The 27764-nt window shown below is 40.5% G+C and overlaps 3 protein-coding genes across 5 annotated transcripts in view; all 3 read right to left on the bottom strand.

The window, feature by feature from the left end:
• The window catches only part of LOC308103136 (uncharacterized protein), a 294821-nt gene that overhangs the window by 252718 nt on the left and 14339 nt on the right, over window positions 1–27764 (bottom strand). The window lies entirely within an intron of this gene.
• LOC308103138 (uncharacterized protein) lies at window positions 612–27054 on the bottom strand. Of its 2 annotated transcripts, XM_080453000.1 has the most exons (6): window positions 27015–27054; window positions 4591–4882; window positions 3669–3748; window positions 2980–3142; window positions 1566–1680; window positions 612–718 (listed from the first exon to the last, which is right to left on the bottom strand). In XM_080453000.1, the coding sequence occupies exons 2-6, from the start codon at window positions 4808–4810 to the stop codon at window positions 619–621; spliced, it is 678 nt and encodes a 225-aa protein (XP_080309126.1). In that variant the 5' UTR covers window positions 4811–4882; window positions 27015–27054; the 3' UTR covers window positions 612–618. The 2 variants fall into 2 exon arrangements, with proteins under 2 accessions (XP_080309126.1, XP_080309127.1); XM_080453001.1 differs by lacking the exons at window positions 4591–4882; window positions 27015–27054 and having other exon boundaries at window positions 2980–3315; window positions 3662–3712.
• Window positions 22262–24565, bottom strand: LOC308103137 (uncharacterized protein). The gene is made up of 5 exons (XM_080452999.1): window positions 24506–24565; window positions 23757–24179; window positions 23160–23302; window positions 22865–22965; window positions 22262–22771 (listed from the first exon to the last, which is right to left on the bottom strand). The coding sequence occupies exons 1-5, from the start codon at window positions 24552–24554 to the stop codon at window positions 22645–22647; spliced, it is 843 nt and encodes a 280-aa protein (XP_080309125.1). The 5' UTR covers window positions 24555–24565; the 3' UTR covers window positions 22262–22644.

The following is a 27764-nucleotide window of genomic DNA, read 5'->3' as shown; positions in this document are numbered from 1 at the left end:
GGACCCCCTGGAACCACCCCAAGGACCCCTGGGGGTCCCCGTACCCCACTTAACCACTGCCCTAGACTTTGAAACAGCATTCCCTCCCTATCAGATCTGCCACCTCCATTTACTCTTTTAAGTCCAGGCTCAAAATTATATTTTATGCAAACACAACCAATGTATGGATTAATTAGGAAAACAATTGATTATTAAATTATATGTTTACTTCACTATATTCGACACCTCATTAAAACTCATCCACACTATTAAGCTAAACTGAAAACGATTCGTAAAAAAATTATACCACAGATCATATAAAAACGAAAAATCCCACACAGTTTTCTGCTTCTCAAATTGTTGTATGAGTACATTATTGTCAGCATAGAAAGAGAAAGCAAACAAAACTAGATAAACCTGTGACATTAAATAGTTACTAGTTAACTGGGTGACTTGTTCCATTTGTCATGAAGCAACGTTTGGTGTGCATTCAGAAGCATCACATTTGGTACCACATATTAGACAGCCCAGAGTCACCCAGAGAACTCACATTTTAGCCTGGCGTAGTGGCATTGTCAAACTGATCAAGAACCCACATTATCAGTCTGGCAATGCCAGACTAAAATCATATTTGGCTTGTTAGAATGGCACTAAACCACCAATCACAGGCTTGATGATGTCCAGGACCCACTTCTCAGCTGGGTCAGTACAGATGTTGGCACCATTCTTCATTGTGAACCTAGAACAGACAGAGATAGAAGATTTTCATCATTATGGCATTTCATTTTTCATTGTACAGTCAGGCAGGTGCACACATACACATCAGAGGGGGCGGCGTTGAGGGCTTGTAGATCGGCTATTTTTGGTGCGTGAAATGCCTCTTAATTTGAGACTGATATGGTGTATGTGTGGCCAAAAGAAGTATGAGACTGTTCATTTCAATCTTATTTGTCAAGTAGGGCATGTGGTGAGGTTAAAGTGAATGAGAAAAAGAGCAAATATTGAGGTTTAAGACAAAATTTTACTTATTTTTATGTATTAATTAGTATCCTAATTTTAATTGAAAATGATATACTGTATTCCTCTAAATCTGGCTAGAAATGTAAACGAAAAATCCTACTAGGGGTTCTAAACCTTTTTTGTCTCAAAGGTTCAACTGAAGTACCCCTACTGTATTATTAACATTTTTGCTACAGTAAATAATAGCTTAAAATGTCGTGAGTGAACGATAAAAAATCTCAGTCTCACTTTAGACTCGGTCTCTCACACTAATGTGTTGTACAGAATATATTCATGTATTTATTTATTTTTAAAATACTGTTTTCCTCACACTTTTGTGAACCCCATGCAGCAACAGCAAGTACCGTTCACAAACCCCTGGTTGAGAACCCCAACCAGTCAAAAGTGGTTGGGGTGCTAGCCTGGTAAACCCTCCCGGTCGATTTCGATTTCATTGTTAAATTGAATTCCGCGACTGGGAGGGTTTACTAGGCTAGTTAACTGCACCTGTGCAATGTGTTCAGGTCTACGTGTTGGTACCATAGGGTTGGTACAGTACTACAACAACTATAGCCTAAAATACTCACACAACGGCATGCTTAACACAGTGGATGGGTGTGCGCCGGAATTTGACCACTCTGTTCTTAGGCAGGGGATTGGTGTAATACTGGAAGCAACATTCAACCGGACCAGCAGCGTTGTCTGAGAGCGAGAGACACAGAGAGACACATGCAAACCACTAGAATATCTGGTATCTTCTTCATATTTATTGTCATCATCATCACTAATGTGATTATAATTGTGGTCCGTGGCAAAATACATATCATTTTGGGGGTCCTTGACATGAAAAAGTTTGAGAACCACTGATATATTAACATATTTTTTTCAGGAAACTCGGCCTCAGGCCTTAATTAGGTTAATTATTAGGTTAATACACACTTATATCACTGTGTGTGCATCCTAAATGGACTGAGCTGATGCACATCACATACGTAAATTGTGTCAAATATGTACTTATATACGGGACACGCTTCTTGTACTTGATATATTATAATAAAGAAGTATTATATATTTTTCCTTTATTCCCTCTTTCTGTCTCCAAGAGTTTCACACCCTTAATTCCAATGTATTCTAAATGCATTTTAAAATACTGATACAGGGAATCATCAACAATATTTAAAAATAATAACATAAAAATCAATCAGCTTTTCTTTTTTTAAATAATGGGGATATACCTATTCATGTTGATCTGCATCACATTTATCAATGTGCACCTTTCTGTTTCTTACTGAGCCTAATCCCTTTGTCGTAGGATATGAACATGAATAGACAATGGTCCAGACTTTAGGTTACAGCCTGACACAGTGGCGGAACAAGTCAAAGCTGGGCCGGTAGGCAGAGCGCATGAACAGGCCCCCCGAACCGGCGGCCGCCTATTCAGCCTACCCGGACGCTCCGCCCCTGGCTTGACAGGACTGTTACCTCTTGATATGTTCAACCTAAAGCACTTAACATGTACCATTTTATTTCAATGAAGGTCATGTGATTCAAGAAAAGTAATCACACTTGCACACGCACACAGACACACACTCACGTATGTAGATGTATTAATGCATGCAAACTGGAAACCACTTGAACCTTTACCCCAGCATCCCTATTCGGTAGAGAATGTTTGCCAAAATATAAAAAAAAAAAATCTACAAGGTGTGAGCTTGTACAGTGTATCGGCTAATTTGGTGTAGACGGAAAAATACAGTTGCACTCAAGTCCTTTTCACCAAGACTAGCGGTTTTAAGTGGTTAAAAAACTAAGACAATGATGTCTTTACATTATGACTACCGGTACATTAAATTTACATTATTAAGATGGATGATAAATCAGCAATGATGAGGGTTTTATCAGATAGTTTTTTTTACCAATACCAATACATCTCTGACAATAATTAATATATCAATAATAATACACATATTAGTATTCCTTCAAAAAGGTTTGTAACCTCACCATTTTTCACTAGGGTCGGTTTTGTCTTCAGCTGTTTATTCTCCAGGATTAGGTGGTTGTTGTCAGTCTTCAGCTGGTTCTTCTCCCTCATCAAGGCATCGTAGTTGGTTGTCAGCTGGTTCTTCTCCCTCATCAAGGCATCGTAGTTGGTCGTCAGCTGGTTCTTCTCCTTCATCAAGGCATCGTAGTTGGTTGTCAGCTGGTTCTTCTTCATCGGGGCATCGTAGTTGGTTGTCAGCCGGGTAATCTCCAGGGTCAGGGTATCGTAGTTGGACTGCAGCTGGTTATTATGATGCACCATGGTGTCGTTGGTCATGCTGTTACGGGGTGAATGATCTGCAAAGGATAGACATGATGATGATAAACACAGTTGTTGCTACTGTTCATGATGAGGTCAACCAACTGTGTGGAAAATTTGATTTTAGAAGAAGAAAACTCAATAATGTTATTCTCATTTACGTGCATTAACTTGTCAACACACTTTATTACCATACTTTGCAGACGCATGCAATAATACACAAACAAAGAAGCACTGAGAATTAAAAAAAAAAAAAAAAAAGTCACATGATGTTTTGGGTTAATACTGTGGTGGCCTTTATACTGTAGTTGTCACAGCTAGAAAATGTCAGGCAACAAACTCCCTGAGTGAATGATGTGGTAGTTTAGTGACATGAATACTCACAGTACACGACCAGGCCTATGATCCCACCCAGCAGCATAAGACACAGCGTCGTCAGACACACAGCAACAACTATGAGAGGCCATCTCGCTGTTTGACAAAAAGAAAGTAGAGCCTGTACACTCAAATGACCAGCATTTTCTCAAAAAAATACTTTTAGACATCAAAAGAATCACTCCTCCAACTGTCCTCAGTATTCCTCATGAATCTGCATGTCTGGGAGAAAGAAAAGTATTGACTACAACTAGTAACTATCTTGAATATCACTCGCCTGTCTTCATTAGCTTAATCAAAATTGCACTTTATTGCACTTTATATTTTTTGGCCTTTACCCCTTTTTCTCCCCAATTTAGTTGTTAATGGCAATTGATTTCTCCCCACACACATTTCTGTGTGTTGTCACTGCTGTTTTATCCTACTGGCTCAACTGCCAGTGAGGAGCCCCCGACGGGGGGTCGAAGAGCCTTTGTCCTACTCCTCCAGCCCAACACCCCCTGCTAAAAAGTGCAGCCCCAGCCCATAGTGACAAATATCACCCTCCCTGCCTAGGCTCTGCTATCCCTGCTCAGCACATTAGAAGACAACCATTGAAGAGCAGGGGGGATATGTAAGTACATACAGGACATGTATAACAATCCCTCCTTGGGGAAACAGAACTCTTAGGGAAAGCTAAGAGTTGAACTAGCTCAAAGGCTATAGGCCTACATGGCAAAATATCATGTACACACACACACACATACACATACACACACACACACACACACACACACACACACACACACACACACACACACACACACACACACACACACACACACACACACACACACACACACACACACACACGTGTGTGTGATCAATTAAGATCTTTGAACCTATGGAAAAGTATTATTTTTGTTGGTGATTTTTTGTTTTAGTAACAGTAATCTTACCAGACTGTAGTATCTTCTCTAGATCATTCTCCTTCTTGGTCTTGATCTGAAGATCTTCATAGACTGCATCGTCTATCTTTTGCAGATCAAGGTGGTCATAATGTCCCTCTGCAGACATTTCCGCTTCAATTCTTCTTGCTGTAATGGTGGGCTCATTCTCGTAGTTTGTATGATCTTCCTCTTGGAGCTCAATGTTTTCAGAATGCATAGCTACAGCCATTTGTACCTTTATGACTTCAATTCTTCTTGCAGTTATTTAGTCCAGCTCTTCACAACATTTGAAGATACGTATCTTAACTGCTCTAAACGTATATGACAGCTCACACTCTGTGCACGAATGAAAACAAAACGCACACACTTTTTCTGTATGTCTCTGCTACCCCCCGGCAAGTGCATCTGCGAGGCTCTGTGGTTTAACACCTTTTCTTATGGGATGACATTCTTAATATAAAGCACAATGAGTAGGTTGTACTAACGGAAGCTAGAAGTGACCTCAGTTTTCCTGTAGCATCAACCTCTCTAAAGGTGTGCAACACACACACAGCTGTTCATCATTCAATATGTGTGTTGACTAAATATACAGTCACTCAATAGCATGCAATGTATTGTTGCGGGTTGTGCCTTTGCAGTTTCAGTGGATGAGATATATGATATATATATAAATATACACACACGTGTGTGTGTGTGTGTGTGTGTGTGTGTGTGTGTGTGTGTGTGTGTGTGTGTGTGTGTGTGTGTGTGTGTGTGTCCGACACACAAGAGACAGTGTTTTGCAAAGCCAAAATGTCATTTATTCAAAGGAAATGCACAGAGTTGTGGCAGGGAGGAATTCAGCCAAGGTAAGTATATAACAAAACATAAATTATTCCGGGTCCAGAGTATTATCCATCCATGCACAACTCTCAAAAGGTTTCAGTCAAAGTCCTGTAATAGAAAGAGAGGCATGATGTCAGTAACGTATTTCACCAGCATTAAAAAAGTGGAGGAATAGTGGGAGTCCTTGTTTACAGCCTGGGCACCCGTCTGTCCAACGAGGAGAACCAGTGAACATTGAGGCAGAGTGAGGGCTTTTTATAGGGAGGCCTGATCAGCACCGACTCAGCGCAGCTTTTCCTCAGCTAGTTAGTCAGCGCAGGTGTCATCACATCAGTGGTTGGTGGCCCCGCCCCCTCACTGTGGAACTCACTCCCAGCTCTCATCAGAGCTGCCCTCACCATCACCACATTTAAAACCACACTCAAACTCCACCTTTTCAGGCTCACATTCCCTACATAAATCCCAACCCCCTTTGTGTACCTTTCTTTTATATTTTTTAAATGTATTTATTTATAATTTATTTTAACTTTTTGTAACTTTTTAAACTAGTTTTTCCTAATAAAGTTGTTTCTATCTTGTTTCTGTAAAGCGACTTTGAGTGCCTAGAAAAGCGCTATATAAATCGTATGTACATTATTATTATCAGGCTGAGTGAGCACGTAGGGCGGAACGTACCTCCCCTCGATGACGCGCCCTAGACAGAGGCGCTGTTCTTATTGGTGCCTCTGTTCCACTGTCTCGCCTCGCTTGGGTGCTTATCTGTCTGGTGGCCTAGCGAGACTCCACAATATATATGTATTGGTAATTATTGTTATTATTATTGTTTGTTGCATGGCCTCAATTGTAGAGCTCCAACTTATCTGCTAATTATCTTCTTTTGAAATCACCAACCAATGTCATGAGGTTCTCTATTCAATTTGTTTAAATAATTATTTTTCATACAGTTTTTACTCGGATAGGAACTTTCAGACCAGAGTTGGACACACACACACACACACACACACACACACACACACACACACACACACACACACACACACACACACACACACACACACTAATGTCATTTCTATGTCTAGGGGGTGTAGTTCTGTTCAGTGGCCAGTAGACTGCGCTTCTCTCCTGTGGAAGTTCTGACAGCTTGGTGTCAACTAAGAGACAGAGTTAAGAGGATGAGGAGATGAATGGATATGTAGGTGTGTGTTTGTGTTTGACATCTGCGCTCTCATAGACGTTCACCTCTCCTCCAACTGTCCTCTGTCCTCAGTGTCCCCTCTCTGTCCTCTTTCTCCATCTCTCTCTCTCTCAAGTCTGGCATGGTTTAAATATGTGTAGTCATCTTAGAAGCATGAGAGAGGCTTGAAAAGTAACTATTAACTACAAATAGTAACTATCGTATATTTTTCAGACACATGCACACATAGGAGCCAACCAGTGCTCGAGCACCTGCCCCATTGCCTTCACAAGAGAAACTGACCTTTTTGTTATGTCTAAATAAGGCTAGTTTGTTTTGTTTCCCCCTCCTGACACATAGCAGCAGATTCTCATCGTTTCAGAGACGTGATGTGGGCTGGTGTGAGAGACGTGAAGTCCATTTTTAGGTCATGAGAGCTGTTCCCCTCTCGCTTAAAAACATACTGCAGCGAGAAGGTTTGAGGATGTGGCTAACACTGATCTCATGCAAGTCACCATCGTCACGCTAAAACATGTGAACATGCTTAGTTACTTTTAATACGTTTTTCAATCAGCCAAATGTGCTGCGGTCCTCCAGTGATTCACCCATTTTCTTTGCCGCTAAATTGTTTTTAAATTAAGTTTGCAAGTTCTTGTGTTTTTTTTTAGTCCTACTGTGTAGTAATTCAATAAAGTTATTTTTTAGATAATTATTAATTGGCATTTTATGTCTGTCTGTCTGCCTGATACAATTATAAACTCATAGACAAAAAATCATATTAGATATTTGACATGTCAAATAACTGAGGACAAAGTTATGAACATGATGACAGTGTCTGAACCAGAGTATGAGTCAGCATTAAAGCCTCAACTGGAGTTCTTGAAAAGTCATACTGGACATGCATGTCCTCCCAGTTCAGCCTTTTAATACCAGACATAATATACATAGACACCGCCATGCTTACTTTTATGGCCATTGGCTCAGATTAATCTTGAAAACAACTGCTTGAGTCCCACATTTCAACCAATATTGGTGAACTGCACAGCTGTAGGCATATAAGCTCCTTGCGTGGTGCACTTTAGCTACATTTTATTTATTAATTTTCATTATTATTTGGATGATTATTTTTGCCAGTTTAATTGCACAGTTTTTGACAGTTTTCAAAATGATAGCATTGCAAACATCTCTGTGGTTAAAGAGACACTTTATGGTTTGTATCAGAGCAAATGGTCACAGGATATAGTGCATAAACCAAAACTTAGAACATTTGTTATGATAAAAAGCTGTTATGAGGTAAATGATATTGAGAGTGAGTTTCATTTTGTTTTCTATTGCCCCTTGTAATATGACCTGCGTCAACATTTGTTTAAGAGGTGTAGAAACCCGGACTTGATTTGGTGGGATGACGCACAGAGACGAGCACAGGGTATTCGCACTTGCGGAGTATTTGGAAGGGGCCTGGGACAGACGGGCAAAGATAACATACATGTGATGTATAATGTATTTATAATTTCGTTTTGTTTTGGGTGTTTACCAAACTATTTTTTTTGTGCAGTTTTCCAGGAAGAGAATGTGATTTAGTTTATTTATGTTTTTGGTGTCTTATAATCCCGTAAGGGATGGGTCTTAAGACACAAAAAAAAAAATTAATTAATTCATTCATTCAATCATTCATACATACACAAAGGAGTCAGTCAAAGCCCAAGCACCTGCCCCATTGTCTTCATAGGAAAAAGTGCCCATTTCTTTCCCTACATAATTTATCTTATTTATATCTTTATTACAAACCACAGTTGCTCTGTGCCCTGCTCTCATTCTAAACAAAGGTTGTTTAGTATTTTCCTCCTGTGTGTTTTTAGCAAGAAAAAAAGTAACTGGTGTTCTCAACTCAAAAGTATAGAGTATGATGGGTGCCAACAGAAAAGGCCCACGAATATTAAACAATGCCACTTGCTAATAAGCAAAACTTTTAATAATGCAAAGAAGCAGAATGAAACAGCAGTAGAGCAGTTGTTTATGAGACATATGAAATATGGTTTTAGAACATGGCAAGCACATCTATCTCATGCCTGTCAACACCTAAAAGTGTGAACTGGTTAACCAGTCAAAAGTCTTAGGGCTTATCTATTAATCAATATCCTCCATAAGTTCTACTAATATTATAAAGTATTTACTCATTTGATTAACTTGTCTAGATTGTTTAGTTTCTATGGTTTCCAAATTTGCTGCTAACCTCCAGTAATGAATACGATAGGCCGTTCCTCCTTCTAAATTCAGATTGCATTCCTTTTTTCCCCTTTTTGCATTTGTTCCCCCTCCCAAAATTCTGTGCTTGGCTATAACATTGTAATGTCATGTTTTTCCATGATTGACAACATGCCACACTACCTGTCTATCTATCAAAGATTTGTCTATACAGCCTGTCAGTCTGGTTGCAGAGTAATGATGTAATGACTGTCCTTTATTATATCCCTAATCCCTTCCACCATGTCCCGGTTCCTTTTCATACACATACAACTCCAAAACATTGTCCTTACATGGCCCCAGACAGACCGGTGGAGATAGGACACGCCTCCATGTTCTCCCTGTGTCCCCCTAGGGTAGGAATCCTCACGAAAAACCTGCAGTAATCCTGGTCTTTATACTGCCTCCCCCTGGTCAGCCGGGGCGTCTGATGGAGGGGAAAGGATCTGGTTGGAATAACCTTGAACTAGCTGCAGCTTTCCCAGAACCCTCTTGTTTGCCCCAGACCAAATGATTGAGCAGTAGTCCAGATGTGAAAGGAAGGACTAGAGTCTCAATGATTGTTTTGTCATTTGCGGTGGTAAAAACACTGAACACCTCTTGATAACAGATATATTCCTCCCCATCTTTGCCACCACTGAATCTGTGTCTCGTCCATGATAGATTGTTCTCTAGGATGACTCCCAAGAGCTTTGTTTCCTCCACCTGCTCAACCTTTACATTATTCAACATAAGATTCAACTGCGGTTTAGAACTTAGTTCATGATTTGTGCCAAATACAAGGCTTTTAGTTTTTTGAATGTTGAGCACTAATTTGTTGCTGGTCACCCATTCCATTCCATTTTCAGTTCTTTGTTCAAAATCTCAGTTCTCAAACCGATTGTGGGAGCCTGTGAATATATTGTCGTGTCACCTGAGTACATAGAAACTTTTTTCAAGAGCGAATGGAAAATCATTTGTAAAAATTGAGAAGAGTAAAGGACCTAGTGAACTTCCGGTCGCAGCACAATTTACGGTACACTAATTTGACATAATAAGCCGTTATTACAAATAATGTGTTTCTTATTAGCAATAATGTTTTTTTATTAGAAAGAAACAAACGTTGTTATACCCTTATTTTCCACTATTATCCCTTAATTATGTTCTAATTAGAAATTGAATGAAACGTAACAAAGACCTAACAAAGCCTAATAAGAACCCCGCAACTACTAACTACACGATGTGATGTTAGGCTACTATTAGTCTACTGTAAGGGTTTCGTTAGAACAAATGTGTTCTTTATTAGGCCTTTATTTAATGTTATTTCCACTTACTTCAAGTTACTTTACATCTAATTACAACAGAACTGTACCGTAAATTGTACATCAGCCATTCCGGGCTAACTTCATGACACATTATATTCTTCCTACCTTTTTTGCTTAATAAAAATGATTATGTTTGTAACCCCTGGGTAATTTCCCCAGCGTTAATATGTGCCTATTTCAAAACCTTAGTAGTAGGCAGGCAATTTAATAAGTCAACAGGTCTTTAGAAGCTAGTACCACTTTAAGAGATCAGTCTAACTTGTAGCTCCTGTAGGGGCTATCTAACTTGTTGACTGATCGGTCTTTATGACGGTCCATCACTTTTCCAAGCATATGATTGGTTGGGGGGCGGGACGAGCTGGGATGTGTGTGTGCTTAGCCAATTTTAGACGGAGAGGTTTTAGTGTGTCTGAAGGACTCACATAGTGTATTTAAACGGGATCATTACGTGACAATCGTACCACTTAGTGCATAAGTGATGAATGAGTTTACTCATCTGTATTGATAGTGTTTAATATTTATCCTGTTTGGAGTCAAGACGAGTCCTGGTTTAACGTTACTGTAGTAAGCAGGCGTCTCGAGTTACACTGTTGTTAGCCTCTCATGCTAGCTGAGCTAACGTCCAGTGTGAGAAGCAACACCGGGATCGTTTTGGAATATAAAGACTTTCGGACACTTGTTTTATATATTTTATTCAACGTTTGTCAGAGAAATGTATTATTGTTAATTGTCAAGGTTTGTTTTAGTGTCCTTAATTTTTTTTCCCTAAAGTGCTTGGAGTGGCAAAGCTTAAAAGAAATGTGTCCATAATACTGGATTTCATTGTCAAAATGGCTTATTTTGCAGTGAGTGAAAATAAAATAATAAGCTGCAGCAATTGTTTCAATTTATTAAGCTTTCCGAGTTGATGTTATGACCTATACAGCAACCAGCCACTAGGGTGTGTTTAGGCTATTTTGTCTTCACCTAGCCAAATGTTTTTAGAAAGTAGCCTAAGTTAATGTGCCTCATGTTTTATAATATGTAATAGTGAGCAGTATAGCAGTCATGTGCAATGGGCTTCCATAACATTTATGGAGCAGGTAAGTTATTTGGAAGTAGGCCTACAGTTTGTCAGAAATTAGACTAATAATCAGCGAATATTGATATATAACGAGCATGCATTCTCCTTTCATGACGTTAGCATGGACTGGCTGGTGTACAATTTACGGTACAGTTCTGTAGTAATGAGAAGTAATTTGTTCCTAATAACAACATAATAATTTTTATTAAGCAAAAAGGTAGGCAGAAGTATAATGTGTCATGTAGTTAGCCCGAAATGGCTGATGTACAATTTACGGTACAGTTCTGTAGTAATGAGAGTTAATTTGTTTCTAATAAGTACATATTATTTGTTAAGAAGCAATAAGGTATGTGTCCTGATGTTGGCACAGAATAGCTGATGTACAATTTACGGTACAGTTCTGTAGTAATGAGAGGTAATTTGTTTCTAATAAGTACATGTTAAGAAGCAATAAGGTATGTGTCCTGATGTTGGCACAGAATAGCTGATGTACAATTTACGGTACAGTTCTGTTGTAATTAGATGTAAAGTAACTTGAAGTAAGTGGAAATAACATTAAATAAAGGCCTAATAAAGAACAAATTTGTTCTAACGAAACCCTTACAGTAGACTAATGGTAGCCTAACGTCACATTGTGTAGTTAGTAGTTGCTGGGTAATGTGACGGTCAAGTAAGTGGAAATAACATTAACATTAGGCATCATAAAGAACTTGTATTTCTTATTAGGCTTTGTTAGGTCTTATTGGGCTTTGTTAGGTCTTATTAGGCTTTGTTAGCCTCTAGGAATCTGTCGAATAGCGGAGAACACCATTTCAAATAACGCCTTTTGTTACGTTTCATTCAATTTCTAATTAGAACATAATTAGGGGATAATAGTGGAAAATAAGGGTATAACAACGTTTGTTTCTTTCTAATAACAAAACCTTATTGCTAATAAGAAACACATTATTTGTAATAACGGCTTATTATGTCAAATTAGTGTACCGTAAATTGTGCTGCGACCGAACTTCCTTGTGGAATTCCACTAGCATTAGAGATACTGCCATTAAAAATACACTTTGAGTTCTATTCTATAGCTTTCTAGCCATGATATCGCCTTTGGGGCAAAACCAACCATAGCGCACCAATTCGTCGAGCAAAATTCTATGATCTATCACATCAAAGGCAGCGCTATAATCTAATAGTACTGCTCCTATACCATTTTCTTCCCGTCAGTCTCTTTCATCCATTGATCTCTATACACATGTTGATACTCACTTATCAGATTGTTAACAAAGAAATAGCATTGTATTTGGTTGAAAACAATTTGTTCTAGTAGTTTGTTTAGAACAGGTGACAAGCTTATTGGTCTGCTGTTAGAGCTAGTGAAGGCATTCTTTGCATTTTTTGGGAGTGGAATAACTTTAGCTACTTTCCAGATTTGTGGGCATATATCACCTCCCAAACTCATGTAAAAAATATGACGGATGGGTGCAGCAATGAACTTGGCAACATTCTTTAATAGCTTACCATCTAGGTTATCAATACCTGGTTTATCATTATTGATTGCCAGAAATAACTTTTCCACCTCTTCTGTCCTAACTTTACACAACTCAACTCAAGGTGATTTTTTTCATTTTTTCATAATACATTCTCTAATATTTACATAGGGAGACTCGCAACTAGATTTTGGCATACCCTGCCTTAGCTTCTTTTTTTCAGCTGGTTATTCTCCAGAATCAGATTATTGTTTTCAGTCTTCAGCTGGTCCTTCTCCCGCATCAGGGAATCATAATTGGTTGTCAGCTGGCTCTTCTCCCGGTTCAGGGTATCATATTTGGTTGCCAGCTGGTTCTTCTCCCGGTTCAGGGTATTATAATTGGTTGTCAGCTGGTCCTTCTCCCGCATCAGGGTATCATAATTGGTTGTCAGCTGGTTATTTTCCCGGTTCAGGGTATTATAATTGGTTGTCAGCTGGTTCTTCTCCCGGTTCAGGGTATTATAATTGGCTGTCAGCTGGTTCTTCTCCCGGTTCAGGGTATTATAATTGGTTGTCAGCTGGTTCTTCTCCCAGTTCAGGGTATTATAATTGGTTGTCAGCTGGTTCTTCTCCCGGTTCAGGGTAGTGTAGTTGGTTGTCAGCTGGTTCTTCTCCATCATCAGGGTATTATAATTGGCTGTCAGCTGGTTCTTCTCCCGGTTCAGGGTAGCGTAGTTGGTTGTCAGCTGGTTCTTCTCCCGGTTCAGGGTAGCGTAGTTGGTTGTCAGCTGGTTCTTCTGCCGGTTCAGGGTATTATAATTGGTTGTCAGCTGGTTCTTCTCCATCATCAGGGTATTATAATTGGTTGTCAGTTGGTTCTTCTCATGGTTAAGGGTATCGTAGCTGGTCTTTAGCCGGGTATTCTCCAGGGTCAGGGTATCGTTGTTGGACTTCAGCTGGTTATTATGATGTGTCGTTGGTCATGCTGTTACTGGGTGAATGATCTGCAAAGGACAGAAATGGTGACGATAAAGGCAGTTGTTGCTACTGTTCATGATGAGGTCAAGCGTCTGTGTGTGGAAAATTTGATTTGAGGAGAAGAAAACTCAATGTTGTTATTCTTATTTACGTGCATTATTATTTACGTGCATTAAAGTCAACACCACTTTATTCATCAAATTTGTAAATGCATGCAATAACATACACAAAAAGAAACAATGAGAATTTGAATACAAAAATAAGTCCCAAGTTTTGGGTTAATATACTTTGGTGGCCTTAATAGTTGTCACAGCTGGAAAATGTCAGGCAACAAACTCCCTGTGATGTGGTAGCTTTGTGACATGAAATACTCACAGTGCACGACCAGGCCTATGATCACACCCAGCAGCATAAGACACAGCGTCCCCTGACACACAGCAACAACTATCACTGTTTGACAAAAAGAAGATAGAAAAAGCCCTTTTAGTTAAATAATCTTCCCACTGTCCTCACTGTCCCTCATGAATCTGCATGTCTCGCGTGTCTCACCTTCTTTGTCAAGTCATGAAAAACATAAAGGATGAGAGGCTTGAAAAGTAACTATTGACTACAAATAGTAACTATCTTGAATATTAATTGCCTGTCTTTATTAGCTTAATCAAAAACCAATTTGTTTTTGCTTTTACCCCATTTTCTCCCCAATTTAGTCATTTATGGCAATTGATTCCACCCCACATACATGTCTGTGTGTTGTCACTGCTATTGTATCCTACTGGCTCACCTGCCTGTGAGGAGCCCCCACCGGGAGGACGTGGATCCTCCGTCATACTCCTCCCGCCCAACACTCCCTGCTGACAGGTGCCGCCCCAGGCCCCAGCCCATAGGAGTATACGTGTACTAGTGACAAATATCACCCTCCCTGCTCCCACGGGCCAATTGTGTTCCTATAGACGCTTGACAAAGCCAGATGAACCGTGGTGGGCAGCTACTTTACTACTGCTCCACCCGAGCGCTTATCAAAATGGCACTACATGATGGCTAGTTACTTAAATATAGAAATATACTGAGTTCATTCAGATAACTCCAAATATATTGAAAACATTCATTTATAAAATGTAAATACAAGCGTGAATGTGAATATTATCTTATCTTGGTGTTCAGGCTCTGCTCTCTCTGCTCAGCACATTAAAAAACATTTTAGAATAGGGGGACTTACAGTATACAGGATATAACAATCCCTCCAGGGGAAAACAGAAGGGAAAGCAGAGAACACTGGTGGTGGCGGAGCAAATAAACAGAATGAAACTGAATGAGATGATCTTAAATAGATCTGCAAATTGGTCAGCTAATTGACACGTCACATATACTGTACTACATGGCCGACATAGTGGTGTGCATGTGTGTAAATCTCTCAAATATGTCTTCCTGAACTAGCTCACAGGCTAAATAGCTAAATGGGTCCGTGTAATCATGTTTCTATGTGGCTGGTTGCACAATGCTTTAGCAATAAGGAATAACAAGACAGAAACACGCACGCACGCACGCACGCACGCACGCACGCACGCACGCACGCACGCACATACACACCCAGTGGGAAAGGAAAGGGAGTGAGATCAGTTAAGATCTTTGAACCTATGGAAAAGTATTATTTTTGTTCGTGACTTTTAGTTATAGCAACAATAATCTTACCAGACTGCAGTATCTTCTGTAGATTATTATCCTTCTTGGTCTTGATCTGAAGATCTTCATAGACTGCATCGTCTCTCTTTTGCAGATCAAGGCACTCATAATGTCCCTCTGCAGACATTTCTACTTGAATTCTGCTTGCTGTAATGGTGGTCTCATTCTCGTAGTTTGTATGATCTTCCTCTTGGAGCTCAATGTTTTCAGAATGCATAGCCACAGCCATTTGTACCTTTATGACTTAAATTCTTCTTGCAGTAATTTGGTCCAGCTCTTCACTGCCCTAAAAGTAGACAATAGCCTAAATCGCATATGCCAGCTCACACTCTGTGCACCAATAAAAACAAAACACACACACGCACACACTTACATTTTGCTGTATCCCCCCCCCCCCCCCCCCCCCCCCCAGCAAGGGCCTCTGTAAGGCTCTGTGGTGGTGGTGGTAACGGAAGCTAGAAGTGACCACAGTTTTCCTGTAGCATCATGATCTCTCTAAAGTTGTACAACACACACAGCTGTCCATCATTAAAAATTATAAAAGGAGGCAGCATGATCATTTGTCATATGTGATATACATATAGCAGTGCTGCCTCCATTTTTGGCAGTCAAGTATCTGCAAGGAGATATGGCTGTGGCTATGCATTCTGAAAACATTGAGCTCCAAGAGGAAGATCATACAAGCTACGAGAATTAGACCACCATTACAGCAAGAAGAATTCAAGTAGATATGTCTGCAGAGGGACATTATGAGTGCCTTGATCTGCAAAAGATAGACGAATCAGTCTATCAGGATCCTCCAAAAATAAATACAAACTAGAAAAAGTGCTCCTTGGAGCACAGGTCTCCGCCAGGTCAGGTAGGTTATTGTTGCCTCCTGGTGGCGCTATAATAGGCCAATGTGAAAAGGGTGCCATTTCTTCTTAGGTCTTGCACGGCAATCGGACACTGCATTCATGATTTGAGGCATTTTGTTCAAAAAAAAATGTTTTGCTAAATTAGACCTGCTGGTGGCGCTATAACAGGCCAATGTTAAAAGGGTGGCATTTGCACCTCAACATAGTGTGAATGTGCGTGCAAAGTTTGACCGCAATCTGATGCTGCATTCATGATTTGCGGCATTTTGTTCAAAACAAGCCACTAATGCAAACTTTAGATGTCAATCTTAGCCAATCAGGATGGAATGTCAAACACATCCGTCTTGATCACATGACTATAGAGATCATGTGTACCGATTTGTGTGAAATTTGGATCAAATCGGAAGGAGTAATATACAAAAATGTGTTTTACATAAGTCGGCCTCCTGGTGGCGCTCTTAAAGGCAGATGTGAAAAATGCAGGGCAAGGGTTTTTCCTTGACCTCTAGGGAGTGCGCTTACAAAGTTTTACACAGATCGGTGCAGTTATAGGTAAAAACACGAATGGGCCTGTTATAGCGCCACCATGAGGCTGATTTGAACATTTTCAAGTGGCATTTCTTCCTCGGCATAGTGGGAATATGCATGCAAAATTTCAAGGAAATTGCATGCTGTGTTCATGATTTGAGGCATTTTGTTCAAAAGGAGCACTCCTGCAAACTTTGGAAGCCATTTTTAGCCAATTAGGATGGAATATGAAAAATCTGAAAGACCAGTTTGGTTTAATGACTATAGAGATACCGTGTACCGATTTACGGGATTTTTGGACAAAATCTGTAGGAGTACTGTCAAAAAATGTGTTTTGCACAAATCGGCCTCCTGGTGGCGCTATAAAACGCCCATGTGAAAAATTTGGGGCAGAGGTTCTGCTGTGGCATCCAGGGAGTGTGTGTGCACAGTTTCACTGCGAGCAAGCCAACGGTGCTGGAGATAGCTGTCCACAGACAGGGTGACACACACACACACACACACACACACGGACACACAGACGGACAGGGTGCAAAACATAGTCTCGGTCTGGCGGAGAATAAATAAAAAAGAAATCTGTTAAATAATCTATTGCTTAGATGCATATTATAGACATAATGCAAACCGATTTGCATTTATTTTCCAGTTGACACATTTAGAGCTGGATATAATAGCAGGTCCTTCGGCGTGTTGGCCGTTTCTGCAAGTGTGTCACTGCTACCATTACATTTAGTAGATTTATAAGACATTTAAGAAGATTAAAGAGATCAATATTTGGCTTTTGTCCAGAATGCCTCATAATTGTCACAAAAAAACTAAAAAGAAAAGCAAAAAGAAAAATGCGGAAGCTCTTTGTGCTTATGTGTTTAGTTCTTGACATGAGATGAGAAGTGTCCTAGGTGAATGCATCGCTGGTATCATTTCTCTTTTGGCATGTTTTCACACGTGGTTTTTCTCTGTAGCTTCACAGTGTTCTTACTGGCAGGGAGGAGCAAGGTGTGAAACTAACAAGACGCTCAATGCTCTGAATATCTGACCGCAAGAGTGAGGAGCAGGAAACATTGTTGCAGCTGCATTTCTATTTAACCCCTGAAGAAGTCATAGACGTCTATTAGACTATGATGAAACAAAACAATAGAAAAATAATAAATGCAGTGAATTTAACTCCTCCAAACATGTAATCAGTGGTGTCTAGACTCTAGAAAATACTCTACAGAACCCAGTCATTTTAAGATACTGTAATTTGAACAGATTTTCAAATCAGGTTGCATCAAACACATAAGGATAATCTTCATGCTCACACTACAACATTTTAAAACAATTGCAATTGCTACAGTACATAAGATTATTGTGCCCACACATTTCCTGCATCTCAGCTATGCTACGCTACGCACCCGAACAGCTGGGTTTTTGTCTTCTTTGTGGTCACATGTCTAGAGTCTGTCAGGGTGCTAGCTGTGACGTGGCTCTAGACTAGTGGTGCTCAAAGTGGGGTCTGGGGACCCCAGGCATAGATGCCGATCAATGCTCATGCTCACGTGTGCTAAAACCTAACCCAGCCCCCCCACCACCCCCGCGCCGCGGCGAAATTTTTTTTAATCCTTTTTTCTTTTTGATTGAATAGCCTACTTTATTAACAGTTTGCTGATAGTACAGTAGTACGATTTTCCAATGAATGTCCTACGGCCCTTTATGACACACATGACTCACTCATATGATTTGTTGGAAGAAGTCGCCAGATGCACATTTAAGCACCATATCAACAGGCATAGCCTATTTGCACCGACATTATGAAAGAAGGCATTTATTGATGATCTCACAAAAGATAAGGGCTAATATACGTTTTTTATCTTTAAATTGTGGAGGAAATATCTCTCTATGTCTCTCTCGTTGACTGTCCCTCTCCACGGCTTCGAATGCTATCATGCACTGAATGGGACATTATCACGTTTAATCAGACGATTGAAGGGTCTAAGCTCTAAGTAGGTGAGATACTGACCTACCAACGTTTAATCAGACCATTGATTGGGTGTAATCAGACCTACCCGGGGGCAGAGCTCTCCCCACAACATGATTTACGATTCCGTGCCTATCGCTACATAACTCGGACTGCGCTGAGTCGGCTCAAGCGAACGTCGCAACGTTCGGCATGGCAACTCGCTCGCTTTAGCTCATGCGGTACAAAACTATACTTTACACAAAACACCTCCGTCGGTAGGTCAGTATCTCTTGATTAGACGCAATCAATAGTCTGATTAAACGTGGGTAGGTCAGTATCTCATCTACTTAGACCATTCAATCATCAGATTAAACGTGATAATGTCCCATTCAGTGCATTGACAGCATCCGAAACGGGTGCGAGTCGGTGCTGCTATCTTATCATGGATTGACAATCCATGACATGCATAGATTTGCACTGTGCGTAACACACACACACACACACATACACACACACACGCACGCACGCATGCACGCACACGTGCGCGCGCACACACACACACACCTCTTCACAGCATATGCATATCAATGGTCCAATGTGTGACCTGCTGCTAAGTAGTACAGGTGTAGACACTGTGCGTGGATTGCTTTAACTTCAGTGGGTGGGTCAAATTGTTTTGCAACACAGGATATGCCACGCCGTGCGTGCTGGGTGGAGTTCGCTATCAAATTAATTTAAATCTGGCCCCGCACCACGGATAAAAATTAAGAGCACCTTCTTCGACTGGGTGCTCTGCATTTCTCCGAGGGGCTCGGGCAACGAAGCACTCGCAGGATCGGCCCCGATTTGTGCAGTGGTAAACGTCTGTGGAAAATGTCACATGGACGGACCACATCAGAAACGTGGTCCTCTACGCCGTAGAATCTACGGGGACCTACCACGGGTCACAAACAAAGTCAGAGAGAGAAGGATGAGGCTGGCAGGGCACTGCGTCAGGCACCCGGAACGAGAGGCAAGCAAACTGACACTATGGGAGCCAACCCACGGCAAAGCCAGGAAAGGCAAGAAGCACCACCTACGTAGAACAGCTTAGCTAACAATACTGTAGAGCTCAAGACCCTGATGTTAGATATCAGTGTGTGGAGGGCAGAGATTCAGGAGTCCTGAGTTGGTGTTGACTAGACCGCACTCTCGCATCACATCGCATCGTATAAGGACATATAAAACCCATATGAATGCTCAATTCATCCCCCAACTCAGTGGTTCTAAAACATATCTTTTTATTTCAAGGAACCCCAGTTTGTTATGCATTAGGGGATTAGGCCATGGATTTATGGGTCCATTTGGTTCCATATGTACACTCTCAAAGTTACAAACCTGGAAGGTTACAGACTTGCTAGGGTCCACTTGGTCCCTAGCTATCAATCATTTAACTGGGGACCCCCTCGGACGCCCTCAAGGACTTTTAAGAACCATTGCCCCAAACATTCTGTGCATTTGTGTTTATCAACTTGACCACAAACTATCAATAACACTGTGACAATACCCCCAAAGTAGAACACTGTGACAGCTACAGTATGAGAGGCGGGACTGCTAAGTGCGTGCGTGCGTGAGTGCGTGCGTGCGTGCGTGCGTGCGTGCGTGCGTGCGTGCGTGCGTGCGTGCGTGCGTGTGTTTGTGTGTGTGTCGCTGCAGAGCGAGAAAGATGCAGTTTCGTTCTTGACTTGAGATGAGAAGTGTCCTATAGGTGAATGCATCGCTCGCTGGTATATTTGTACTTTTGTCATGTTTTCACACGTGGTTTTTCTCTGTAGCTTCACAGTGTTCTTACTGGCACGGAGGAGCATAGTGTGAAACTAACAAGAGGCTCAATGCTCTGACTATCTGACCACAAGAGTGAGGAGCAGGAAACATTGTTGCAGCTGCATTTCTATTTAACCCCTGAAGAAGTCAGAGTGTGTGAGTGTGTGTGTGTGTGTGTGTGTGTGTGTGTGTGTGTGTGTGTGTGTGTGTGTGTGTGTGTGTGTGTGTGTGTGTGTGTGTGTGTGTGTGTGTGTGTGTGTGTGTGTGTGTGTGTGTGTGTGTGTGTGTGTGTGTGTGTGTGTGTGTGTGTGTGTGTGTGTGTGTGTGTGTGTGTGTGCGTGCACTACACACCGTGACGTGGGAGTACTGTGTAAAAATGTCCAGCGACGGATGAGGCAGTATCACTGAAGCTACAGGAACTGGCAGAGTTGGGTGACTCCCCCATCAGACACATAAGAGCCAACCAGTGCTCGAGCACCTGCCCCATTGCCTTCACAAGAGAAACTGACCTTTTTGTTACATCTAAATAAGGCTAGTTTGTTGTGTTTTCCCCTCCTGAAACATAGCAGCAGATTCTCATCGTTTCAGAGACGTGATGTGGGCTGGTGTGAGAGACGTGAAGTCCATTTTTAGGTCATGTGAGCTGTTCCCCTCTCGCTTAAAAACATACTGCAGCGAGAAGGTTTGAGGATGTGGCTAACACTGATCTCATGCAAGTCGTCGTCGTCAGGCTAAAACTTTTTAACATGCTAGGTTTCTTTAAAAGGTTAAAAGGATATTATACGTCTGTCTGTCTGTCTGATACAATTAGAAACTCATTAAGTATTCATATTAGATATTTGACATGTCAAATAACTTATAACAGGGTAATAATAATGAGGGTAATAATAACTATGAGGACATAGTTATGCACATGATGACAGTGTATGAACCAGAGAATGAGTCATCATTAGAGCCTCTACTGAGGTTCTTGAAATGTCATACTGGACATGCATGTCCTCCCAGTTCAGCCAACATTATAGTAAGTCCTTTAAACTTTGAGAGTGTTTTAGTCTGGAGCTAGAATACATCCTACATCATTTAAATACTTACAGAGTATTATCATGTACTTACAGTATTTTTCCATATGTCAGTATAATTGTTAAATAAAGAGTTGAATAATGCTTATTGTAAAGTAAAGTTTTTTTTTTAATTAAAAGCTTTCACTGCTCAGTGTACAAGTTGGTAAAAACATGGGTTACAATACTGATTAAACAGAGCTGTGGTGACATTGCACTTAGTCACATTATTGCACTTAACTACTTAAACCATATACTTTGTTGACCAGCCTCAACAATGTGATAACAATAAAAAATATCAGATACAAAAATACATAATATAAGCAAAGTAGCAAAAACTGTTCAAATAGCATATATTGTCAAATAGAATAAAATAAAGTAATTGTGTAATTTAATAGCATCTACACAGCCATAGATTGTGACCTGGGGTTTGTCTGTCAGAAGTCCAGGATTCAGTTGCACAGGGAGGTGTTGAATCCTGGGTCTCTGAACTTGATGATGAACTTGGAGACACAATGGTGTTAATGATGAACTGTAGTCAATGAACATCATTCTCACATCATTTCCTCACTTCCAAATAGATGGTGTACACATTAACTATGTCCTTAAAGAGGAATGAAATTGATTTTGTAGTTTGTTTTAAAGTTCAGGTAAAAAACTACAGCAGATAATAAATATGACAGGCTAGTAAGCAACATAGTAGCTGTAGCTAATAAAATGAAAACGTGTTCTGTTAGATGTGTGTTCAGAGCCATTGGTGTGCCATTGTTCAAGTACAGACAGTAGATGATAGTATTGTCAATAAAGCTTGACACACCTAAATCGAACACATCCACCACTATTCATTTGATTATGCAGCTGTGTTGCTTACATCATGGTGTACTATATGGCAAGTCTTCTTCAGACTGGCATGTTTTACCCTGCTTTAGTTTTTAACCAGAACCACAAAACAATCTATAAAACCAGCCTAGGGTTTAATCTCCCTTTAAAGCTACATGAATAACCATGCTAAGCTATAATAGTTGGTGGTTTGTTTGTACTGTATTAATGTGATCATGGGTACAACACTACTTCTGTACAAAATGTTCTCAGTTTAACTTCACAAAGCACAACACTAAGCTGCAGTTTCATAAATGAAGTTGAGAGAAACATCACTTCTCACAGATCCCGTTGCGGCTTGAAAAAGAACATAACCCATTATACCATCCTTCATCCCGGTAGTTGTATGCACAGTTCCAGTCTTTATCGTTATTATTAGGATACCCACTGGCCCAGTACCTGCAGAATAAACAACATAATGTAATTTTAATCACATCCACTCAGTCAGTCACTCACATACAGTGACTTATAAAAACGTGTCAAATGTCTTACTGTGTTGTCAGTGGAGTTCCATCCACCCATGTCCATTTGCCCTCCGTCCTTTTCAGACCAATCCATGGTGATCTATTCTCGGTCAATCCATTGACGAATTCCTGATCATTTGTACATGATTGAACCATAATTAATTATCTCCAATACTGTACATTCAGGTCTTTATAATACTACTATAATCACTATGACGATGTCATGGATCACATGCATCTTTGTGGTTAATGGACACCTGGACACACATGCACGTGCACACTCACGCACACACACACACACACACACACATAGATACACTAACCTGTTCTTCTTGACTGTTAATGATCACCAGATGTGCTCCTGTCTTCTGACATTGTTCTCGACTTTCATCCCAAGTTTTCAGTTCAGTAGATCTGTAATAACATCTGCTTCCAAACGTCTTCCATCCACTGGGACATGACTTGTCTAAACATCAAATGTTTCAATGACATTTTTTCAATACATTGATAATCAATTCTAATACATAGATAACTGTATAGTTAATAGTCAAATACTAAATAAACTAAATAACTAAAGAGTAAGAAAAGACCTGAGTTAGCACACACACACACACACACACACACACACACACACACACACACACACACACACACACACACACACATGTATTGATGGATGCAAACTAGAATTAACCACTTGAACCCCTGCTTCCCTATTTGGCGGAGAATGTTTGCCAAAATAGACGATCTACAAGGTGTGAACTTGTAGATCAGCTATTTTTGGCAAAGTGTTTAAGTGGTTAAACAACTAATGAGGTTTTTTTTTCAGATAGTTTTTTACCAATACATCTTTGACAATAATTAAAATATCAATAATAATACACATATTAGTATTCCCTCAAAAACGTTTATAACCTCACCATTTTCCACTAGGGTTGGTTTGGACTTTAGCTGGTTATTCTCCAGGATCAGGGCATCGTTGTAGTTCTTCAACTGGTTCTTCTCCTTCATCAAGGCATCGTAGTTGGTTGTCAGCTGGTTCTTCTCCCGCATCAAGGCATCGTAGTTGGTTGTCAGCTGGTTCTTCTCCCGCATCAAGGCATCGTTTTTGGTTGTCAGCTGGTTCTTCTCCCGCATCAAGGCATCGTAGTTGTTCTTCAGCTGGTTCTTCTCCCACATCGGGGCATCGTAGTTGGTTGTCAGCTGGTTCTTTTCCTTCATCAGGATATCGTAGTTGGTTGTAAGCCGGGTAATATCCAGGGTCAGGCTATCGTAGTTGGACTTCAGCTGGTTATTATCATGTACCAGGGTGTCGTTGGTCATGCTGTTACTGGGTGAATGATCTGCAAAGGACAGAAATGGTGATGATAAACACAGTTGTTGCTACTGTTCATAATGAGGTCAAGCATTTGTGTGGAAAATTTGATTTGAGAAGAAGAAAACTACATTTTGTTATGATTATTTACGTGCATTAATTTATCAACACCAATTTATTCATCATACTTTACAAAAACATACGCACATAAAGAAGCATTGAGAATTCAACAAAAAAATAAGTCACATCAAGGTTTGGGTTAATACTGTGGTGGCTTTTATAGTTGCCACAGCTAGAAAATGTCAGGCAACAAACTCCCTGTGATGTGGTAGTTTAGTGACATGGAATACTCACAGTGCACAGCCTGGCCTATGATCACACCCATCAGCATAAGACACAGCATCCCCAGACACACAGCAACAGCTATCACTGTTTGACAAAAACAAGATAGAAAAAGCCCTTTTAGTTACACTCAATGGGACCAAAGTGCTTTGAAATACTTTGACACATCACTCCTCACTGTCCTCAGTGTCCCTCAATCTGCATGTCTCCATTCCTCTGTGTCTCACCTTCTTTATCAAGTCTGGAAAAGCTTAAAGGATGAGAGGCTTGAAACGTAACTATTGACTACAAATAGTAACTATCTTAAATATTACTTGCCTGTCTTTATTAGCTTAATCAAAATTGCATATTTCTTTTTGCTTTTACCCCTTTTTCTGCCCAATTTAGTCGTTTATGGCAATTGATTCCTCCCCACATACATGTCTGTGTGTTGTCACTGCTGTTGTATCCTACTGGCTCACCTGCCTGTGAGGAGCCCCCACCAAGAGGACGTGGATCCTCCGTCATACTCCTCCCGCCCAACACTCCCTGCTGACAGGTGCCGCCCCAGCCCATAGGAGTATACGTGTACTAGTGACAAATATCACCCTCCCTGCCCCTGAACACGGGCCAATTGTGTTCCTATAGACACTTGCCAAAGCCAGATGAACCGTGGTGGGCAGCTACTTTACTACTGCGTCACCCAAGCACTACATGATAGCTAGTTACTTAAATATACAAATATACTGAGTTCATTCAGATAACTCTATTGAAAACATTCATTTCTAAAATGTAAATACAAGTGTGAATATTATTTTAACTTGCTGTTCAGGCTCTGCTCTCTCCCTGCTCAGCACATTAAAAACCATTTGACCCATTTTGGGTGGGAACCCCTTTTGGGGTTCTTGTTGCTATGTACAGTATAAAGCATAATAACATACATGTTTTAATAAATATTTAAGTTTTTCAGAAAACTTAGGTCAGGATTTAGAAGGTGTTTTTAGGTCTAAATGGGTTAAGAGCAGGGGGACAGGATACAGGATATAACAATCCCTCCAGGGGAAAACAGAACTCTTAGGGAAAGCAGAGAACACTGGTGGTGGCGGAGCAAATAAACAGAATGAAACTGAATGAGATGAGTTTAAATAGACAGAGAAATTGGTCAGCTGCTTGACACGTCACATACTACATCGCCCACATAGTGGTGTGCATGTGTGTAAATATCTCAAGTGTATCTTCCTGAACTAGCTCACAGGCTAAATAGCTAAATGTACCATGTTTCTCTGTGGCTGGTTGTTTCCCCCAGGCCGAAAGGCATGGCCAAGACTGTTTAGCACCCTGTCCGTTCGTGTGTGTCCGTCCTTCCGTCTGTGAACTGCTGATCTCCGGCACCGTAGGCTCCATCGCAGCGAAACTGTGCACACACACTCCCTGGATGCCAGAGCAGAACCTCTGCCCCAATTTCTTCACATGGGCCTGTTATAGCGCCACCAGGAGGCCGATTGTGCAAAACATTTTTTTTTTATGGTAGCCTACTTCTACAGATTTTGTCCAAAAATCATGCAAATCGGTACACAGTATAATAGTCATTCATATTCCATCCTGATTGGCTAAGATTGGCTTCCAACTTATGTAAAACTATTTTTTTTTAATTAAAAAATATTACTCATTCAGAATGTATCAAAATTTCACGCAAATCGGTACACACGATCTCTAATAGTCATGTGTTCAAGACGGATCTGTTTGATTTACATATTCCATCCTGATTTTAAGATTGACATCTAAAGTTTGCAGGAGTGGCCAATGGCCATTGGAATCATGAACGCAGTGTCCCTTTTAACATTTCCCTATAGCGCAACCAGGAGGCCGATTTTTGAAAAGAATAATGCTACCGAATCATGCTCATCGGTACACATTATCTCTATAGTCAAGTAATCAAGGTGGTTCCGTCCAATTTTTCATATTCCATCCTGATTGGCGAATTCCGAACATTGCTGGCCCACAATAACCCACCTGACTTGGCGGAGACCTGTACTCTGAAGATTTTCTAGTTGCACTTTAGCAATAAGGAATAACGAGACTGAAATACGCACGCACACACGCACGCACGCACACACACACACACTCACACACACACAGCGGGAAAAAGAGGGAGTAAGATCAGTTAAGATCTTTGAACCTACTGTATGGAAAATTATTATTTCTTGTTGGTGATTTTTTGTTATAGTAACAGTAATCTTACCAGACTGCAGTATCTTCTGTAGATCTGTGTCCTTCTTGGTCTTGGTCTGAAGATCTTCATAGACTGCATCGTCTATCTTTTGCAGATCAAGGCGCTCATAATGTCCCTCTGCAGACATTTCTACTTGAATTCTTCTTGCTGTAATGGTGGTGTCATTCTCGTAGATTGTATGATCTTCCTCTTGGAGCTCAATGTTTTCAGAATGCATAGCCACAGCCATTTGTACCTTATGACTTCAATTCTGCAGTTATTTGGTCCAGCTCTTCACAACACAAGATACGTATCTTCACTGCCCTAAACGTAGACAGTACTGTTATATTGCATATGACAGCTCACACTCCAATGAAAACAAACCACACACACACACACACACACACACCCACACACACACACACACACACACACACACACACACACACACACACACACACACACACACACACACACACACACACACACACACACACACACACACACACAGACAGTGTGGTTTAACACCTCTTCTTAAGAGATGGAATTATAAATATCAACCTCAATGAGTAGGTTTTACTAACAGAAGCTAGAAGTGACCACAGTTATCCTGTAGCTTCATGATCTCTCTACAGTTATACAACACACAACTGTCCATCATTAAAAATGATAAGAATTCATAAAAAAGGCCTCAATCAAAAGATTTAGCGCAAAATATAAGATTTTCTAAACCAAGCCGTTTCCATGGTTATGTTATTGTATTTTCTGTGAATGAACTATATTCTACAGTTTTAACCCAGTGATTCTCAACCGTTTTCATTTCAAGGACCCCCAATTTGATAGAAATTAGCCTAGGCCATTTGATAGACTTTCATCTCTGGGATCCCAATCTCCATGCTGAAAAGCCATTGTTAATTTAACTCAGAGTGTACAAATGGTAGGCCTACCAAATGCTCACATATTTTACATACATGTAGTCTTTTATTCATCATAATGCCTGTCACTTCTCAGCCAGGGCTAACCTTCTTTAGTCATCTGTCAACGAATATGTCAGTATGTCATTGTTATTTTGTTGACTCA

The sequence above is a fragment of the Gymnoscopelus braueri genome (genome assembly GCF_963280865.1).
Source record: "Gymnoscopelus braueri genome assembly, chromosome: 16".
NCBI classification, from domain to species: domain Eukaryota; kingdom Metazoa; phylum Chordata; class Actinopteri; order Myctophiformes; family Myctophidae; genus Gymnoscopelus; species Gymnoscopelus braueri.
Note: the sequence above shows the minus strand (reverse complement) of the source record. Positions and strands in the feature narration are given on the sequence as shown.

What these genes read in the sequence shown, in the direction of transcription:
- LOC308103138 (XM_080453000.1), bottom strand. Translation starts at nt 4,810, where the DNA reads ATGGCTGTAGCTATGCATTCTGAAAACATTGAGCTCCAAGAGGAAGAT. An exon ending in AGAGAAGATACTACAGTCTG is followed by an intron (nt 3,749 to 4,590) that starts GTAAGATTACTG and finishes TTTGTCAAACAG; the next exon opens with CGAGATGGCCTCTCATAGTT. An exon ending in TGTGTTAAGCATGCCGTTGT is followed by an intron (nt 719 to 1,565) that starts GTGAGTATTTTA and finishes TGTCTGTTCTAG; the next exon opens with GTTCACAATGAAGAATGGTG.
- LOC308103137 (XM_080452999.1), bottom strand. Translation starts at nt 24,554, where the DNA reads ATGCTGTGTCTTATGCTGATGGGTGTGATCATAGGCCAGGCTGTGCAC. An exon ending in ACCAACCCTAGTGGAAAATG is followed by an intron (nt 23,303 to 23,756) that starts GTGAGGTTATAA and finishes TTTGATGTTTAG; the next exon opens with ACAAGTCATGTCCCAGTGGA. An exon ending in GGAACTCCACTGACAACACA is followed by an intron (nt 22,772 to 22,864) that starts GTAAGACATTTG and finishes TTTATTCTGCAG; the next exon opens with GTACTGGGCCAGTGGGTATC.